Source organism: Nematolebias whitei, chromosome 21 (assembly GCF_014905685.2).
Source record: "Nematolebias whitei isolate Nwh7 chromosome 21, NemWhi1, whole genome shotgun sequence".
NCBI lineage: Eukaryota > Metazoa > Chordata > Actinopteri > Cyprinodontiformes > Rivulidae > Nematolebias > Nematolebias whitei.
In genome coordinates, this window is record NC_056518.1 from 35,528,088 (window position 1) to 35,548,523 (window position 20,436).

Genomic DNA, 20,436 nt, shown 5'->3' on the forward strand with positions numbered 1-20,436 from the left:
CACAAGCTCAGACGTTTGCACTGGGCCAGGGGTCATTTAAAATGGAGTGTGGCAAAATGGAAGACTGTTCTGTGGTCAGATGAGTCACGATTTGAAGTTCTTTATGGAACACTGGGACGCTGTGTCATCCGGACCAGAGAGGACAAGGATAGCCCAAGTTGTTATCAACGCTCCGTTCAGAAGCCTGCATCACTGATGGTATGGGGTTGCATGAGCGCTTGTGGCATGGGCAGCTTGCATGTCTGGAAAGGCACCATTAATGCAGAGAACTATGTTCAGGTTCTAGAACAACATGTGCTCCCATCTAGACGTCATCTCTTTCAGGGAAGACCATGCATTTTTCAACACGATAATGCCAGACCACATTCTGCAGCAATCACAACATCATGGCTACGTAGGAGAAGGATCCGGGTACTGAAATGGCCAGCCTGCAGTCCAGATCTTTCATCTATAGAGAACATTTGGTGCATCATAAAGAGGAAGGTGCGACAAAGAAGGCCCAAGACGATTGAACAGTTAGAGGCCTGTATTAGACATGAATGGGAGAGCATTCCTATTTCTAAACTGGAGAAACTGGTCTCCTCTGTCCCCAGACATCTGTTGCTGTAAGATGAAGGGGGGATGCCACACAGTGGTAAAAATGGGCTTGTCCCAACTTTTTTGGGATTTGTTGACGCCATGAAATTTGGAAACAGATTTTTCCCTTAAAATGATACATTCTCTCAGTTTAAACTTTTGATCTGTGATTTGTGTTCTATTCTGAATAAAATATTAGATGTTGGCACCTCCACATCATTGCATTCAGTTTTTATTCACAATTTGTTTAGTGTCCCAACTTTTTGGAATCCGGTTTGTATTTGTCCTCATTGTCTTTCCACCAAAGAAGAGTCAGCTTCAAGGGAAGGAAACCCTGAAGCTCTGTACTCATGAACCTCTTCTTGGACCTGATCCAAAAGGGACTTGGTACTTCCTGTCCCTGGAAAAGTTCAGAGTTCAATCATCACAGACTTGTTAGCTGGAGGTGATCTGGTGGATGATTTCCATGAAGATGAAGACGACTCAGCTGCTATCTCAGTGACATCCTCAAACTGAAAACACAAATGGGTATATAAAAAATAATTAATAAGATTATCATTTAAAATTTAGAAAGTTAATTAGATCATAATAATACAATAACGATACCTCTTCTTGAACATCATCATTTCTGATGTGAGGTGGTTGAATCTCTCGCTTATCATCATCGATATGTGGCAGCGCTTTAAATCTGGTCCAGGGCTTTTTGACGATCAGTTTTAGCTTTTTTCATAAAAAGTGCTGCTATAACTTTTTGCTGAAGTGTTGATGTGATGGGATGTCGCAGCGGGGCTCAAAAACGTTAATCATATGCTTAAAGCCGGCACATCAACAACAGAATACAGACATAGAGCCATAGCTATAAAAAACTCCTATAGCTTGTGTTATTGCTTTGGACTGATCTGAGTTACCTGATGAAGGTTGTTAAAATGCTACTGTTATCGGTGTTTGCACCAAGCTGCTTTTCTTGCTTGTAGAATCGACGTTCATGTTAGGATGACATCGTTTCAAGTCTGTTAAATAGTTAGACGTTTTGCCTGCTACAGATCCAATCTCCATGAAACATTGACACACAGCTTTGGATTTGTCCACTTGTCTTTTTAAAAGAAAGCCATAATGTTCCCAAACAGGAGACCGCAACAACATGCTAGGCTGCTACTCGTGCTGTAAGACTGCGACAGTTAAAAGCGCCATGCTGAAACATGCTTAGGAACTTTAGTTCCAGGGTGAATAATGGGGCAGCTGTGGCTGAGTGGATAGAGCAGTCGTCCTCCAATGCGAGAATTGGGGGTTCGAATCCACCAGCAGTCACATGTCAAAGTGTCCCTGGGCAAGACACTGAACCCCTCATAGCCTCCGATGTGTACCCATCGGTGTTTGAATTTGATAAAGCTCTGAATTTGTCTCTTCAGAATGATTTGTTCAGTTAGCTTTGTAGAGATCTAGTAAAGTGTTTTATGAATGGGTAAATGAGGACACAGATTGTTGTAAAGAGCTTTGAGTATCTTGAAATAAGATAGAAATGCGCTATATAAGTGCAGTCCATTTACCATTTATAATCTCTTGCTAATAAAATTTTATGAGTGAAAAATAACAAACGGTACACACGTGGACCGAACCGAACATGTCGTACTGAAACGGTTCAATACACCCACATGTACCATTACACCACTACAGGAAACCTAAGCCAACCCTAGCTATAGGAATAATCAAAAGAGAAAGTCTTAAGCTTAGTCTTACAAGTAGATGGAGTCAGCATCACAGTCAGAAACTGGAAGTTGGTTCCACAAGAAAAGAATCTGATAACAAAACTCTGCCTCCCATTCTACGTTTAGAAACTTTAGGAACAACAAATAAACCTGCAGACTGAGAGCAAAGGGCTCGTTTAAAAAAAATATGGAACAATAAGATTTTAATTGTAAGTTGAAGCTTGTTTTTTTTTTTGAGAGCTTTGTAGGTTAAAAGAGACATTGTAAATTTTACTTGAATTTTACAAGAAACCCATGGAGATAAACTTAAACTGTAGATATGATCTCTTCTAACTCATAAGAACTCTAGCAGCAGCTTTTTGGTTAGTCTGAAGACTTTTTAGACGACCAGATTATAGACAATAGACAATTCAATTCAATTCAATTGAGTTTATTTATATAGCGCCAAGTCACAATAAAAGTTGTCTCAGGGCACTGTGAATGCAAACATTCACATATACAAAAAAAAACAAGTTAACACTATAAATCTGAGGAGCAGACTGCTTTGAGTTTAGCTTAGAGGAGATAAATGCATGGACTCTGCATCATTTTGGGACAAGATATTTCCAAATTTTAAGTGGGGAAATACATTATCCTGATAACAACAAAGTCCATGCTCAATAATCCAGGTATACAATCCAACATTTTTCAGTCAAACCTGACTGAAAAATGTTGGATTGTACTGAAAACCCAACAATTTTCAGTCAGGTCATCTGGATGTTTTTTTTTAATTTTATTTTAATTTTATTTTTTACTGAGACGTTTCGTCCTTCATCCAAAGGACTTCTTCAATCTGAGGAGCCACCAAAACAAACTGATTACCACAGACAGCATAGTCCATAGGCCATCTGGAGGCCATCTTAGCACCAGCAAACTGTTTTTTTCCACTATGGAGTATGCTGTTTGTGGGAATCAAGTTCAGTTTCTATGCACCTTGCCTTCAGACTTCTTGTCCAATATGGAACTGAGCACACATCAGACACTTCTTCTGACACACCTCCATTTACAGGTCCTTCTCAAAAAAATAGCATATTGTGATAAAGGTCATTATTTTCCATAATGTAATAACAATGAAACTTTCATATGTTTCAGATTCATTGCACACCAACTGAAATATTTCAGGTCTTTAATTGTTTTAATACTGATGATTATGGCATACAGCTCATGAAAACCCAAAATGCCTGCCCCAAAAAATTAGCATATCATGAAAAGGTTCTCTAAACAAGCTATAACCTAACCATCTGAATCAACGACGTAACTCTAAACACCTGCAAAAGATTCCTGAGGCTTTTAAAAACTCCCAGCCTTGTTCATTCTCAAAACCGCAATCATGGGTAAGACTGCCGACCTGACTGCTGTCCAGAAGGCCATCATTGACACCCTCAAGCAAGAGGGTAAGACACGGAAAGAAATTGCTGAACGAACAGTCTGTTCCCAGAGTGCTGTATCAAGGCACCTCAGTGGGAAGTCTGTGGGAAGGGAAAAGTGTGACAGAAAACGCTGCACAACGAGAAGAGGTGACCGGACCCTGAGGAGGATTGTGGAGAAGGGCCGATTCCAGACCTTGGAGGACCTGCGGAAGCAGTGGACTGAGTCTGGAGTAGAAACATCCAGAGCCACCGTGCACAGGCGTGTGCAGGAAGTGGGCTACAGGTGCCGCATTCCCCAGGTCAAGCCACTTTTGAACCAGAAACAGCGGCAGAAGCGCCTGACCTGGGCTACAGAGAAGCAGCACTGGACTGTTGTTCAGTGGTCCAAAGTACTTTTTTCGAATGAAAGCAAATTTTGCATGTCATTTGGAAATCAAGGTGCCAGAGTCTGGAGGAAGACTGGGGAGAAGGAAATGCCAAAATGCCAGAAGTCCAGTGTGACGCACCCACAGTCAGTGATGGTCTGGGGTGCCATGTCAGCTGCTGGTGTTGGTCCACTGTGTTTTATCAAGGGCAGGGTCAATGCAGCTAGCTATCAGGAGATTTTGGAGCACTTCATGCTTCCATCTGCTGAAAAGCTTTATGGAGATGAAGATTTCATTTTTCAGCATGACCTGGCACCTGCTCACAGTGCCAAAACCACTGGTAAATGGTTTACTGACCATGGTATTACTGTGCTCGATTGGCCTGCCAACTCTCCTGACCTGAACCCCATAGAGAACCTGTGGGATATTGTGAAGAGAAAGTTGAGAGATGCAAGACCCAACACTCTGGATGAGCTTAAGGCCGCTATCGAAGCATCCTGGGCCTCCATAACACCTCAGCAGTGCCACAGGCTGATTGCCTCCATGCCACGCCGCATTGAAGCAGTCATTCATGCAAAAGGATTCCCGACCAAGTATTGAGTGCATAACTGAACATGATTATTTGAAGGTTGGCGTTTTTTGTATTAAAAACACTTGTCTTTCATTGGTGGGATGAAATATGCTAATTTTTTGAGACAGGCATTTTGGGTTTTCATGAGCTGTATGCCATAATCATCAGTATTAAAACAATTAAAGACCTGAAATATTTCAGTTGGTGTGCAATGAATCTGAAATATATGAAAGTTTCATTTTTATCATTACATTACGGAAAATAATGACCTTTATCACAATATGCTAATTTTTTTAGAAGGACCTGTATAGATGGTAATGGATATAAATATATCCTGCATGCATGATTCTCCTCTTTGCACCATCAAAATGATGTCTAGAAGCAAGAAAATGTGGGACTTCATGAAATATAAATCAAAGATTGTCTTAAATAATGTGGGGGTTTGGGCATAAAAACAGTTTTGGCACTCTGTCCTCTGGCATTTGTGTTGTGCACAAAGAAGAATGACCGTGAAGCTGGAGTTGTCAGAGTGGTGCGGAAATAATGACATTGGTTAGACATAAAGGTGGGAATCTGGTCGATCTGTAGAGGCCTCAATAATTGTAATATTTACATTTGGTAGTCTAATTTCTAAAATGTAAGTTCCACCTAAATGCTTAAATGCTCAAACTCATGAGATAACATCAAGATCAAATTCCCCTTAAGTTTAGGAAACTAAACACAGCAGCTCACCAGCAGCAGAACGACAGCTCCTCGGCTTCTCCACAATCCTATAACATCAAACTGATCCGTTTTCGAACTGGACTAATAGTTTAGTCCCACTTCCAATCGTCTTTGGTGTTCAATGGGCTCAGAGAGCTGAACGGAACCGTCTGGGAATTTTTTGGTCCAAGACCTGGACCACTTCCAGTCCATTGGTCACTCTGAGTGCAGCCTGCTAGCCAGGTGTCTCTTGAGCAGGGGAGGCATTGTCCAAAGGTCCGGCATTTTTTTCCATATTCCAACCATAATTTCCATCTGGACCTCTGTGGTCTGTTTTGTTCCAACCGGGATTTCTGTGTGTTTTTGCGTTTGCTGGTCAGACCAGCTCTCCTCATGGTTGTCTGCAGTCAGTCCAGGAGTAAGTTGAACCGAGCCAGACCAGAATCGAGCCAGTCTTGGCCTCAGCGGTTAGCCTGATACTTCTCATCTAAGGACCGGCCCCCTCTGTGGGGTTTGCTGTTGGCTGCAGAGGAGCTTGATGGAACCAGACTAGAACCGGGCCAAGGACGGCTCCAGCCTCAATGGCCAGTCTGACCACTGCTCGCCTGGAGGAAGCCTCTCGTGCCGGGAAGTGCCAAGGAGGAACTGCTTGAAGAAAGACCGACATCTGCATTGGAGTTCTGCTGATCTTCCATCTGTACTCACCTGGATTTTGGATCTGTACGGAACCACCGTGTTGGAGCTGATCAGCTAAAGGATCTGTTCTGAATATGCTGTTGGTATCGTCCATTCATTTCACTGAGCTTGGTTTGGTCAGATTCTGAACCCACAGAGGGCTTTACCCGACAGATTTTTTTTTTCTCATCTGGATCAGATCTCTGTTGATCCGAACCAAGCCAGGATCATGCCTTCCATAACGAGTGGACTTTCTGGCAGCTCACGCTGTTCTTTGATCTGATTTATGCTACATTATTCAAAGGTCTGAATCAGGCTCTGAAACAAATGTGCACAGTATTATTGCAGGTTTATTGTACAGAGAAGTGAAAATTACAACTCACACAACGTGTGCCTATTTCACTCGAACAGACCCTGTTTACAGAGTGCTCCACACTTTTCTTCAGAAACTGGTCACACCCCTTGGTGTTGTCATCTCCACTCATAGGACAGCCTACTCTTACCCACGTGACCAGCCTCAGTCAATAATACTTTCACCCTTGATGTAAACAATCGTCAGGCTTGTTGCAGAGTGCAAGAGTGTAAGTGAAATTCCTTCCTACCGGAACACCCTCCCCCCACCCCCCCAGAAATAAAGGTTCTACATCGTTTTAACATGCAATTATACTGCAGACCATTAGTGTACACGACTTTCATTACAAATATAATACTGATAGAAATATATTTCAGTTGCGTGAGTGCAGCTACGGCGTGCGCTCTCAGGACATTATTACCTGCAGTGTTCCCTCAGTGAGGACTGAACTAGGCAAAAGGACCTTCTCCTACTCCGCTCCTGTTTCCTGGAATATCTTACAAAAGATTTGAAGCTCTCGACCTTGACCTCTCTAAGTGGCTTTAAGAATCTGTTGGACTCCTGGCAGGGACCAATGCAGACATGTTCCTGTTTTTAGTTTTCTACATTTGCCTTAGAATCTAGCTGTTTTTCGTTACTTTATTTTAGCCATCCTATTTGTTTAAAAAAAAAAGTATGACTTTTTATAACTGTTTATTGTTGTCGCTGTTGTCCATTGTTGTCATCATTCTTTGTTGAAATCAGGTCTCTCTTGTAAATGAGTCCTCGAAGCTCAATGGAATTTACCTGTCTAAATAAAGGTTGAAAATTACCTGTTTCTGCCTGTTGGTTCTGGACCCAGCTTCTGTTCACCATGAAAGCAGCAGGAGTGATTTGTCTACACTGACGTGCTGGAGCTCCCCTCAGCCAAATTCAATCTGCAGCTGGACTGCCATGATGGGCTTGTTAGTCCATTTGAACCATGATGCTGTCTGGACTGAAACTCTTCTATTCCATTTTCATCATGTTCTGATCTCTGACCATTTCGAGTCGCTGAACCTTTTAACTCATCTGGATCTACCCTTCCCTGTAAACTTCACAGTTTTTGGGTTCTGAGTAATAATTTCTTTATAAATTCTTCTCAACATGAATTGATTATGGGGGCTAAGTGTCAAAATATTAACTCCTGTAATTAATTACACAGCTGTCACAAAAAACATGAGAAAATGTCTAATAATAATGTTGTTATTGCTGTCCGAGATCCAGCCCGACCCTAGTCCCCCCAAACATTACTGCACACCAAATGATTTTAAAAACATGTCAGGAATTCATTATTTGCACCTTAACACATGCAGCCTCCCTTGAAAAATTGTTTTGTTTCCTTGACTGATGAAGCCTTCTGGATGGAAGGTGAAATGTTTCCGCACAAAAAATAAAAAATTGTCCATATGACATGACTGAAAATTCTTGGATTGTATACCTGGATTATTGAGCATGGACTTTGTTGATTTGTTGATAATTTGGGTTCATTCTTCTGGTGCTAATGTAATTTTCATTTCTGAAACTTTGCTATCCAAATCAATTTTGGATAATGAGGTGACAATTGATGATTTAACATCTACCATTCTGACCGTCTGAAAAAGGGAGGTGGGGTCACATTTACATCAGAACAAGCCTGGATTCTCAACTGGTGTCTGCTAAAACAATTACAAACCAATTTGAATCCCTAGCAATAAAAATTACTTTGCATGTAGGCCAGATCTTATCTGTTGTGGCCTGTTATAGCCTCGCCCCCACACCCAGCCCCCCCCCCCCCCCCGAGGCTCTGTCCTTTCTGTCAGACTTCCTAACAACTTTACAATTCAATGAAATCCTCGTCACTGGAGATTTCAATGTTGACTGGAAAATACAGAGCCCACTCTGTGATAATTTAATTTAACCCTTTAATTTAATTTAACCCTTCCACTGCTGCGCTCTTTTCCTCTGCTTTTACTAAAAACTCCATCTTCTCTTCCGTCAACACCCATGAGCTATTCACTGTACATCAAGACCTGTGCTAAGGTGCTAGACCTAGTTGACCCATTAAAAATTAGGCATCCAAAGTGCACTCTACACCCTTGGATGAATGAGATCACTCGAGCAGCCAAACGTCAATGCAGGAAAGCCAAACGTAAATGGAAGAAGGATAAACTTCACGTTTCTTTTATCATGCTAAAATCATGTTACAAAGAGCAACAGGCCACCGTTAAATCAGAAAAAAACAAATTTCTCCCAAATCATCGCCTCAAACAGCCACAATCCCAGCGTTCTTTTCAACACCATTAACTCCATTTTAACTGTGCCTCAGTCTGCCAACAGGGAGGTCTCTGCAGTTATGTGTGAGGACTTTTCCAGTTTCTTTGTTAAAAAGGTTGCGTCGATCAGGTCACTGATTCCTCACACCACAGCTGACCCCTCTGTCTTTGTCCCCTCCACATCAGTCTTTAACCAGTTTGTGTGGTGATATTGCCCCTAGTGGTGTGTCTCTGTCCTGTTTCCTCTCGTGTGATTTCCCTTTTCCCACACCTGTGAGCCTGACAGGTGTTTTGTGTTTAGTCCTCGTCAGTGTTTGTATATAAGTCTGTGTCTTGGTGTTATTCCTCATCTGGGCATCGTCATGTATTCTTCTGGTAATCCTACTGAGTCCTTGTTGTTTCCTGAGTGCCTCCTTGTGATTCTGTACGTGTCTCAGTAATGTAAGTTTTTGCTGCCTCGACAGCCGTTTGTTTTTGTATTATTAAAAGTGCTTTCTTATTTAACCACCAAGTCTCCCGAGTCCTGCCTGCATCCTTGGGTTCTGCCTTTAAAAACCTTCAATTACGACAGTTTGAACCCATTTCCCTCTCATTTCTAAATGACGTCATTGGTCATATGAAACCCTCAGGTTCCCCTGCTAACCCCATCCCTGGATCATTTTTTAAACAAGACCTACCCTCCATTGGACCCTCTGTTCTTGACATTATAAACCACAGTATGACTACAGGTGTGGTTCCTGATGCTTTTAAACATGCAGTGGTAACTCCTTTAATAAAAAAAAAAACCCAGACTTGATCCTTCAACCTGCTCAAACTTCAGACCTATCTCCAAACTTCCCTTTCTAAGATCCTGGAGAAAATAGTTTTAACTCAATTAAACAAGTTCTGGAATGGAAATTCTATTCTTGAGACCTTTCAGTCTGTCTGTAAGAAACTACACAGCACCGAAACAGCCTTAGTTAGGGTCTGCAACGGCATTCTTCTGGCAAATGACTCTGGTCATTCTGTAGTCGTGGTACTCCTTGACCTTACCACTGCATTTGATACTGTGGACCACAGTATCCTTTTATCCCGGCTAGAACACTGGGTTGGGATTACTGGTGCAGCGTTAGAATGCTTCCGTTCATACCTGAACGACAGGAGTTTCTGTGTTAATTTTGCTAACACTCCATCTACTTCAGTGCCTCTTTCCTGCGGGGTCCCGCAATGCTCCATTCATGGACCCCTTCTGTTTTCATTGTATCTCCTCCCCTTAGGGTCTATCCTGAGGAAACATGATCTTTCCTTTCTTTGTTATGCTGATGACTCTCAGATTTGTCTGCTGTTAACACCCAACAGTTCCTCCTCCATTCGCCCTTTGTTAAAATGTCTTGATGACATCAAGACTTGGATGGCTGCGAACTTCTTGCGTTTTAATGATCAGAAGACTGAGGTCATTGTGTTTAACCCTAGCTCTGCCACTGTCACTTATCCTGCAAACCTGGACTCCCTTCAGCCATATCTAAAACAGTCTGTTACCGATCTCGGCATAGTTTTAGACTCTAACTTTAAGTTGAATAAACAGATAAATTCCGTTCTTCAAAAAAACTTCTTTCAGTTAAGGCAGATAGCTAAGCTCAAGTCTGTGCTGTCTAGATCCAACCTTGAAAAATTAGTCCATGCATTTATTACAACCTGGCTGGACTACTGTAACTCGCTTTATGTTGGGGTCAGTCAGGTCTCTCTCTCACGTCTCCAGCTTGTCCAAAATGCTGCAGCTCGGCTACTAACAGGAACTCGCAGGTTTGAGCACATTACTCCAGTTCTGTCCTCCCTTCACTGGCTTCCTGTGCATATCAGAGTTTATTTTAAGATTCTTCTGCTGACAGTTAAGTTTGTTAATGGCCTTGCACCCTCATACCTCTCTGACCTCCTTCATCCTTATACTCCTTCTTGGGCCTTGAGATCATCAGACCAGCTGCTTTTGGCCGTACCAAAAACCAGGCTGAAGCTCAGAGGAGATTGGGCGTTTTCAGTCATGGGCCCCAAACTCTGGAACAATCTGCCCATCAACATTCGACAGGCTACCGCATCATGTCGGCCAGCTCTCTACCTTTGCCTGTCATTGTCCCCACATTTAGAGTTGCAACCCTCAGTCCTACATGCTTCACTTTCCTCTTCTCTCTCTGTCTCCTGACACGTTTCCTTCCTCGTGGTCTTCGACTAACAGTAGCACAATTTTAGCCAGCACCCTGTTTGTCAACAGCACCGGTGGCGGTTGTTTTTAACCTGGGCCTTGACCGGTGTGGTTTCGCTTTGATGAACTCGCATTATGGTTTTGACAAAAGTGTTTTACATCAAATGCCATTCCTGACACAACCCTCACCATTTACCTGGGCTTGGGACCATCACAAGAGATACACTGGCTTGTGCTCCCTAGTGGCTGGTTTCGAGGCTCACTGGGATTAATCTGTATAAATAAAGGTAGAATGAAAACTGAAAGAAGTAATAATTCAATTTATTTTGCAGAGTTTGAGTACTGTCTGGTTTGATTTTAACTGGGAAAGTTTGCATGGCAGTAAGCACATTTTCATGGAAAATAAAAAGTTTGCTGATATTATTGCACACTTTTACACAGCATTAGTTTTTATACATCCTGACGTGTGTGGAACGTGGCATATTCAACCTTTCTGTGCGTACACACCAATCGTACATGAGGCCTTGGGTTTCTTAAGTAAAGATTTAATTACAACATCCTTTAAGCCCTGTTATACATAACCATAACATTTAAGTACATTACAGTTTTACACAAATTCCCAACTTTGTTGGAACATGAGTTGTACAATAATGAGTCTCATCATTTCAGTTATTCTTTCAGCACGAAAGCAAACTAACACATTTTCTGTCATGAAATACTTATTTTAAATAAATCCGTTTATTAGTAAACTGGTAAAGTTTTTCATTGCTCTGGTAAATTATTTTTGTTTACACAGCACCAACATTATTTTAATTTTGCTATCAAAAAGCACTTCAGCATCACATATTTCATAAATTATCTTTACTATGTTACAATAAAATAATTAAGTTATTTAAAAAAACAGGACAGCAAAATTTGAAAATCCATCCATCCATTATCTTCTTGTTCCAAAGTCGGGTTGCGGGGGCAGCAGCAACAGGGAGGCCCAGAAATTAATTTTCATAGCCACCTCTTCTAGCTCTTCTGGCAGGACTCCAAGGCATTCCCAGACTAACCGAGAGACGTAGTTTCTGCAGCGTGCCCTGGGTCTTCCCCAGGGTCTCCTCTTAGTCAGACATGCTCGTAGCACCTCCATAGGGAGGTGCCATGGGGGTATCCTTACCAGATGCCTGAACCACCTCAACTGGCTCCTCTCGTTGAGGAGGAGCAGCGGTTGTACTCCGAGTCTCTCCTGGATAACTGATCTTTTTACCTTATCTCTAAGGGAGAGTCCAGCTACCCTGCGGAGGAAACTCATTTCAACCACCTGCATTCACAATCATTCTTTCCGTCACTACTCAGAGCTTGTGACCATAGGTGAGGGTAGGAACATAGACTGATCAGTAAACACAGAGCTTTGCCTTACTGCTCAGCTCCCTCTTCACCACAACGGACTGACAGAGTCCACGATACTGCAGATGCTGCACCAATCTGTCTGTCTATCTCATGCTCCATTCTTCCCTCATTCGTGAACAAAATCCCAATATAATTGAACTCCTCCACTTGAGGCAGAGCCTCACCCTTGACCTGAAGTGAGCAAATCACCCTTATCTGGTGAGGATCATGGCTTCAGATTTGGAGGTGCTGATTCTCATCCCAGCCACTTCACGAACTGCAAACCGCTCCAGTGAGAGCTGAAGATCATGGCATGAGGACGCCAAAAGGATCACATCATCTGCAAAGAGCAGAGACAGAATCCTGAGCCCACCAAACTGGAATCCCTCTGCCCGCCCCCTGGCTGCACTGGCTGCAAATTTGAAAATTAAAAACCATACAAGATGTTGTGTGACACAATCCAAATTTTTGCCATTGGGTAAATCTGAATCGATATGGAACTTTTGCTGTAAACATTATTTATTTTGATATAAAACGTATAACATTTATATTATTTATGTAGCACCATTTAACCACTCTGTTGGAGTTAAAAACCAGAATGAAGGGATGCTTCGGTTCAATAAATAAGGTAGATACCACAAAGGTGTACCTGAAAGGGGAATAATTACAAATGCTTTGCATATAATATATTTGTTTTCAAAGAATGAGACCCAGAGAAGTTTTCAAATTTAGGCAAAATGATTAGGCTTAGTTTTATTAAACTTAAAAAAGATTAAATTATTTGTAACCAAAATATGAACATCCAAATAAGAAAAAACTTTTGAGCAATAAACTCAAAATATCCGCAAAATAAAAGTAGTCCTTTTTTTTTCCTTTAGCAAAAGGCCAAAATAAAGTTTCCCTTTAGCGTTGAGGCTTCTTTACAAAATAAGAGAAATAGCCCCAAAATCAATAATAAGAATGTCTTAATTAAACTTGACAAACAATAGGGCCTTCATTTATTCACATTCACACTGTCCCTTTGAGTACTCATGAAAATCTTGAGCAAAACGTGGTAAAACACTGGTGCAGGCCTGTTTAGCAGAACATTGAGAGCACTGATATCTTCGGAGCACACAAGCATTTGATTGCATTGACACCTGCTGGTTAGCTTAACTTTAGCACACCTTTATTTATACAGGTAAATCCCATTGAGCCTCGAGGACTCATTTACAAGAGAGACCTGATTTCAACAAAGAAAGATGACAACAATGGACAACAGCAACAACAATAAACAGTTATAAAAACTCATACTACAGTTTTTTTTGTTTGTTTTTTTTAACAAATAGGATGGCTAAAAGGAAAAAGGTAACAAAACCAAAAAAACTGCTAGATTCCGAGACAAATGTATAAAACTAAAAACAGGAACATGTCTGCATTGGTCCCTGCCAGGAGTCCAACAGATTCTTAAAGACACTTAGAGAGGTCAAAGGTCGAGAGCTTCAAATACTTTTGTAAGATATTCCAGGAAACAGGAGCGGAGTAGGAGAAGGCCCTTTTGCCTAGTTCAGTCCTCACTGAGGGAACACTGCAGGTAATAATGTCCTGAGAGCGCACTCCGTAGCTGCACTCACGCAGAGACATGTAGGAGGAGATGTATGAAGGCAGCAGACCAAGAAGTGATTTAAAGATGAAAATGTACCAGTGAGAGAGTCTGCGTGAAGTTAATGATGTCCAGTTAACCAATGAATACAGGGTGCAGTGGTGGGTACGATAATCACAGCCAGTTATGAATCTTAGTGCACCATGATAGACAGCATCCAACATCTGCAGGGTTCTTGTAGGAGCGTTCATGTAAATAATGTCACCGTAATCAATTGAGGGAAGGAAAGTCACAGATACAAGGCATTTTCTAGCATTCAGGGTTAGACAGGATCTGTTTCTGAAAAAGAAACCCAGTTTAACTTTCAGTTTCTGTACCAAGTTTTCCACATGGAGCTTAAAAGAAAGATGTGCACACTGCAGCTTCTCGTTGATATCTCTCTCCCTCGTGTCTCTCGCCCCCTGCATCTCAGCTGCTCCACTCCTGCTTTGGGTCCTCTTTGCTCCTATGGGCTTAACATGAGCATAGTGCTTCCTGCTCTGTGGACCTCTTATTCTCAAAAGTCAGTCCTGTTCCTGCAGTCCCAGCGTGAGTCGGCTCCAGGTCTCATAGAACTTTTTTCTCTGTCCGCGCCTCCTCACTTCTCACACCCACACCTCCACAGGTCACAAGCACCTGCCCATGTCCATATTTTCGGCCAATCATAATTGGCTAACAAATCTGACTGTATCAAATGACCAATCAAATTAACAAAAGATGCACAACTAATCAAACTTATATCTGATTTATATCAAAACCAAATATATTTAATATTTACTAACGAAAACATACTTGACACTTTATTTTTTAAATAGTACAGTTAAAGTAAAGTCACTTTTTTAGTATTTCGAGTAATAAACTGAAATCCATAATTGCCACTATCTTTATGCAAAAGCAAATACACATTTACTTTTAATCTATTTGTGTGGCTGACTTATGTGGGATTTAAATTAACTCTTAAAGTACCACTGCCTATATTATAGTAACCCATATTTACCACAGGGCTACATTTATTATTTAAGTCTTTCCTGCCTAAGAAAAAAACAGCTTCATTTTTAAGTTATTATCCTGCTTATATGTAAAGAGTGTCATCCTTATGTTGCATTGATTCTCACTAAATACATGTTTCATCCTGTGATCTTTCTTTAGCCCCTCCTCGTGTATTTCAGAGAACTGCACCCTGCACAGGAAACAGCCTCAGCCTCCTCCACCATCTCCTCCTACATCCTTCCCTGCCTCCACCACAGCTGGAGACACTGACAACTCTTCGCCATCCCATGACCATAAGGAGAAACGTGTCCACTTTGACCTGGAAACACTTCACTGTTACCGCCTGCACACACATACTGCATCGGTGCGCGGCCGGCCCGGCATGGTTGGCCGCCCAGGGCTTGGCCTCAGAGGGTTAGGGTTAAGCAACCTGGAGGGTTTTGCCACTCCACCTCAGGTCAACCTACATGCCAATGGGGGCCCTGTCTTGACCCTAGTGTCCACAGGTTTGGTGCTCTCTCCCCTGGGGAACAGGGCTGCTCAAACCAAACAGTGGGAGGGGGAGCTCCAAGAGCTGCAGGTAAAAATTGAAATGTTCCGCAACCAGCTAAGGGATGCTCTGGCCAGGAGAGCTGAGATCCAGAGCAGCCTGGAGAGAGAAAGGAACGTGCTGATAAGCAGGAACACCAGCATGGAGAGAGATCAAGACAAACAGAGAATACAGACTATTAACAAAGACAGAAGTAGTTCCACTCAGTCCAAACTCCCTGAAAGAGACATAAGCCAGCTGAAAATCCTAAATAATCTGCAGACTGGGGGGGTGAAGCCATCAAGGAGCCCTGGGACTGTCAGGAGGGGAAGAAGCAGTCAGCTGAACACAGTGAACAGTTTAGACAGAGGAAGAGTCAGTCAATCACAACCTCTTGTTACTTTGACAAGGATTGTCGAATCATGCACTTCTGCTAGGTTGCAGCAAAGTCAAGTCAACCAGCAAAGTGCAGGAAACATCATGGTCCAAACAAGAAACACTTCCAGCTTGGACAGACAGAAGCCTAGCCTATTACTCACTCTGAAAACTTTGGACAGGACAAAAGCCAATCGGTCACTTGTAAGCAGTGAGACCTAATCAGTTACCTGATCCTTAAAGCAGACGTCCCCAACCCTGTTTTTTGTTGGTCACTGTCCTGCATATTTTAGCTGTTTCCCTCCTTTAAAACATCTGATTCAGATAATGGAAGTAGCTACTACTCATAATGTCATCAAGTTTGGCAGAAGCCTGTTCCTGCATATTAACGTGTAGGACATTGGGTCACAAGGATCAGGGTTAGGAACCTCTGGTTTATAGAATCATTCAGTCATGGGGTCCTTATATAGGTGCAGGAATGTCATATGGGGTGGGGGGAAGACAATACAAAACAAAGACATAAATAATAACATGGAAGTGAAAGAAGTATTAAAAACAAACAGTAATACAAAATTAAAGCAAATTAAATCTTCAGAAAAACAAAATATCACTAAGCGATAAAAATTTACAATGGTTTTTAAGGAAGGTTTTCAAGCAACTTTTAAAGGCAGAGACAGAAACAAACACGTGTCCCAACATCTTCTGCAACAGATTCCAATTCTTTGAGGCAGCATACACAGAAGACATTGAGCCAAAACAAGACTTGGTCTTCGGGATCTTCTTGGTGTATAACTTTGTAGCAACTACTGGATACAGTATCTGACTTAAGTAGGGAGGTAAGTATCCCAATGAGGTTTTATAAACAAGTAAGAACCAGTGAATTTTACAACAGGTATGTAAAGGCGACCATTTAACCTGTGAATACAGCTGACTGTTATGGATTGTATAAGGAACATTTGTGACAAATTGAATCACATTGTGTGCAACTTATGAAGATTTCCCTTATATCCATGTCTAAATTATGTCTCCATAATCAAACAAGGGAAGGATGTTTTTTTCTTCATTTTTCTGCCAGTGGAAAGGAAGAACAATTTCTGTAAAGATAACTGTCTCGGACAGCAGGGTGGCTCAGTTAGTAATATTTGTTGCCTCTCAGGGAGAAGGTCACCAGATCAAATCCTTCCCCAGGACCTTTCTGAGTGGTGTTTGCATGTTCTCTCCGTGCTGCGTGGGTTTTCTCCGGGTACTCCGGTTTCCTCCCACAGACCAAAAACATGCATGTTGGATTGACTGGTGACTCCAAATTGTTCCAATGTGAGAGTGAAAGAGAGAATGGTTGTCTCATTTGTCTCTGTGTCCCTATGATGGACAGGAGACTTGTCCAGGTGTCCCTGTATGTACTGAAGACCTGTCCAGTGTGTACCCCGCCTTTTGGACATTGATTGCTGGACATGGGCACCAGTGAACCCCAGCGACCTGAAAAGGAAGAAGCAGGTAAAGATGATGGATGGATGGATGGATGGATGGATGAATGGATGGATGGATAACCATCTCACTTTGACCTTTGATTGCAATACATTAGGATGATGTGAAAAATGATAGAACACCATCAAACCAAATTTCCATACATTTAAAAACTTCCATTTGTTCAACAAGATAACCATTTAATGTGGTGAAGTCAACAGAGCACTGCCTCCATGACCAAATCACATATCTTTGGTTTTCTTGGCATTTATAAACAAATTAAACTCAAGAATGGCCTGCTGTATTGTATAGAAGCTATGTGTAAAAGGCTTAATGACTTGACCTGGAATGGAGCTGATGTTACATAAATTGTATCATCAGCATATAGACTAATAGAAGCTTCATTAACAGATTTTGGAATAAAGCTAATAAGATATTCCAATGAGTTGTGGAATTGTAACCATCCAACCATCAAGCCATCCATTTATTTTTTTTACCCACTTTTTCCTCTCTGGGTGTGAGGTGGAGCTTATCTTAAGCAAATTTTTTGTTTAATATTTATAAGATTTATTGAGTTATAACCATTTAGGCAAGAGGCAGGGTATGCCCTGGACAGGTCACAAGTCCATCACAGAGGGCATTGTAGTCGTTTTAATAAATTTTAAAAATAACATCATGGGAGAGCTCATGCAGTATCACAAAATGTCACGCTCAGAGTATGTGTTGTGAATGACTCAGTTGTTACCACATAAAATTGTAGTTCAATAATTATAAGATTAAATGAGTTCTAGCCAATTTTGTGTTGCTCAATGTTGATTAACTGTGGCAGCCTTCTCAAACTGGACGGGCTCCAAAAAGTAAATTAGTTATAGATGATTGTTTTTAAAAATAACTACAAACCGGATTCCAAAAAAGTTGGGACACTAACAAAATTGTGAATAAAAACTGAATGCAATGATGTGGAGATGGCAAATGTCAATATTTTATTTGTAATATAACATAGATGACAGATCAAAAGTGTAATCTGAGTAAATGTAACATTTTAAAGGAAAAATACGTTGCTTCAAAATTTCACAGTGTCAACAAATCCCAAAAAAGTTGGGACAAGAAGCAATAAGTGGCTGAAAAAAGGAAAATGAGCATATAACGAACAGCTGGAAGACCAAGTAACACTAATTAGGTCAATTGACAACATGATTGGGTATAAAAAGAGCTTCTCAGAATGTCGGTGTCTCTCAGAAGCCAAGATGGTAAGAGGATCACCAATTCCACCATTGTTATGCAGAAAGATATTGCAGCAATACCAGAATGGAGTTACTCAGCGTAAAATAGCAAAGACTTTTAAGTTATCATCATCAACCGTGCATAACATCATCAAAAGATTCAGAGAATCTGGAACAATCGCTGTGCATAAGGGTCAAGGCTGTAAAACTTTAATGGATGCTCGTGATCTCCGGGCCCTTAAACGTCACTGCACCTCAAACAGGAATGCCACTGTCAAGGAAATAACATAATGGACTCAGGAATACTTCCAGAAAGCATTGTCAGTGAACACAATCGACCGTGCCATCCGCCATTGCCAGCTGAAACTCTACAGTGCAAAGAGGAATCAATCAACCTTTATTTATACAGGTAAATCCCATTGAGCCTCGAGGACTCATTTACAAGAGAGACCTGATTTCAACAAAGAAAGATGACAACAATGGACAACAGCAACAACAATAAGCAGTTTTAAAAACTCATACTACAGTTTTTTTTTTTTTTTTTTTAACAAATAGGATGGCTAAAAGGAAAAAGGTAACAAAAACAAAAAAACAGCTAGATTCCAAGACAAATGTATAAAACTAAAAACAGGAAGCCATTTCTAAGCTAGCTCCACAAACTCAGACGTTTGCACTGGGCCAGGGGTCATTTAAAATGGAGTGTGGCAAAATGGAAGACTGTTCTGTGGTCAGATGAGTCACGATTTGAAGTTCGTTATCGAACACTGGGACGTCATGTCATCCGGACCAGAGAGGACAAGGATAGCCCAAGTTGTTATCAACGCTCCGTTCAGAAGCCTGCATCACTGATGGTATGGGGTTGCATGAACGCTTGTGGCATGGGCAGCTTGCATGTCTGGAAAGGCACCATTAATGCAGAGAACTATGTTCAGGTTCTAGAACAACATATGCTCCCATCTAGACATCATCTCTTTCACAGGGAAGACCCTGCATTTTTCAACACGATAATGCCAGACCACATTCTGCAGCAATCACATCATCATGGCTACATAGAAGAAGGATCCGGATACTGAAATGGCCAGCCTGCAGTCCAGATCTTTCACCTATAGAGAATATTTGGTGCATCATAAAGAGGAAGGTGCGACAAAGAAGGCCCAAGATGATTGAACAGTTAGAGGCCTGTATTAGACATGAATGGGAGAGCATTCCTATTTCTAAACTGGAGAAACTGGTCTCCTCTTTCCCCAGATGTCTGAGTGTTATAAAAAGGGGGGATGCCACACAGTGGTAAAAATGGACTTGTCCCAACTTTTTTGGGATTTGTTGACACCATGAAATTAGGAAACAACAGATTTTTCCCTTAAAATGATACATTCTCTTATCCAAAAAAGTTCAATATGGTCCTCTGGACATTCAAAAAACAAGAAAACAAAGCAAAAAAGTGTAGAAACGTTTCGTCTCTCATCCGTGAGACTTCCTCAGTCTGAGGTGCTGTATTCAGCTCAGTCTCTTAAATAGCACCTTCACAGCGTGGATCAACCAGTTTGCTGCTGACAACCAAAACCAGCTGCTCACATGGTCAAGAAGGACCATCAGCCTAACAATGGATCATTAGCACACTGATGGCTGTTTACTATTCACAGGGGGTTGAGTGATACTAGCAATCACAGCATTGTAAGCGGGGGACAGTTGAACCCAGAGGCCTCCACCCCTGTTTAATGATGGACGGTTTCTTTTCACAAAGATGGCCTCCTTTACTCCTCTCTCAAACCATTGTTTCTCTCTGTCCAGGATGTGAACATCTTCATCCCTGAAAGAGTGACCGCTGGCCTGGAGATGAGTGTAGACTGCAGAATCCTGGCCTGATGATGTTGATCTTCTGTGCTGGGCCATCCTTTTGGCCAGTGGCTGTTTAGTTTCCCCGATGTAAGACTGATCACAGCAATCCTGACACTGAACAGCATACACAATGTTACTCAGTTTGTGCGGGGGGACTGGATCTTTGGGATGAACCAGTCTTTGCCGTAATGTATTTTGGGGTTTAAAAGCCACTGC

At 41.6% G+C, this 20,436-nt stretch overlaps 1 protein-coding gene across 1 annotated transcript in view; it reads left to right on the forward strand.

Moving 5' to 3' along the window:
• The window catches only part of LOC119427267 (glutamate receptor ionotropic, NMDA 3B), a 102,630-nt gene extending 86,714 nt beyond the window's left edge, over positions 1–15,916 (forward strand). Inside the window, exon 12 of the mRNA XM_037694848.1 lies at positions 14,950–15,916. Within this exon, the coding sequence (XP_037550776.1) occupies positions 14,950–15,916 (967 nt within the window). The remainder of the gene's footprint in view (positions 1–14,949) is intronic.
• The last annotated feature ends 4,520 nt before the right edge of the window (positions 15,917–20,436 follow it).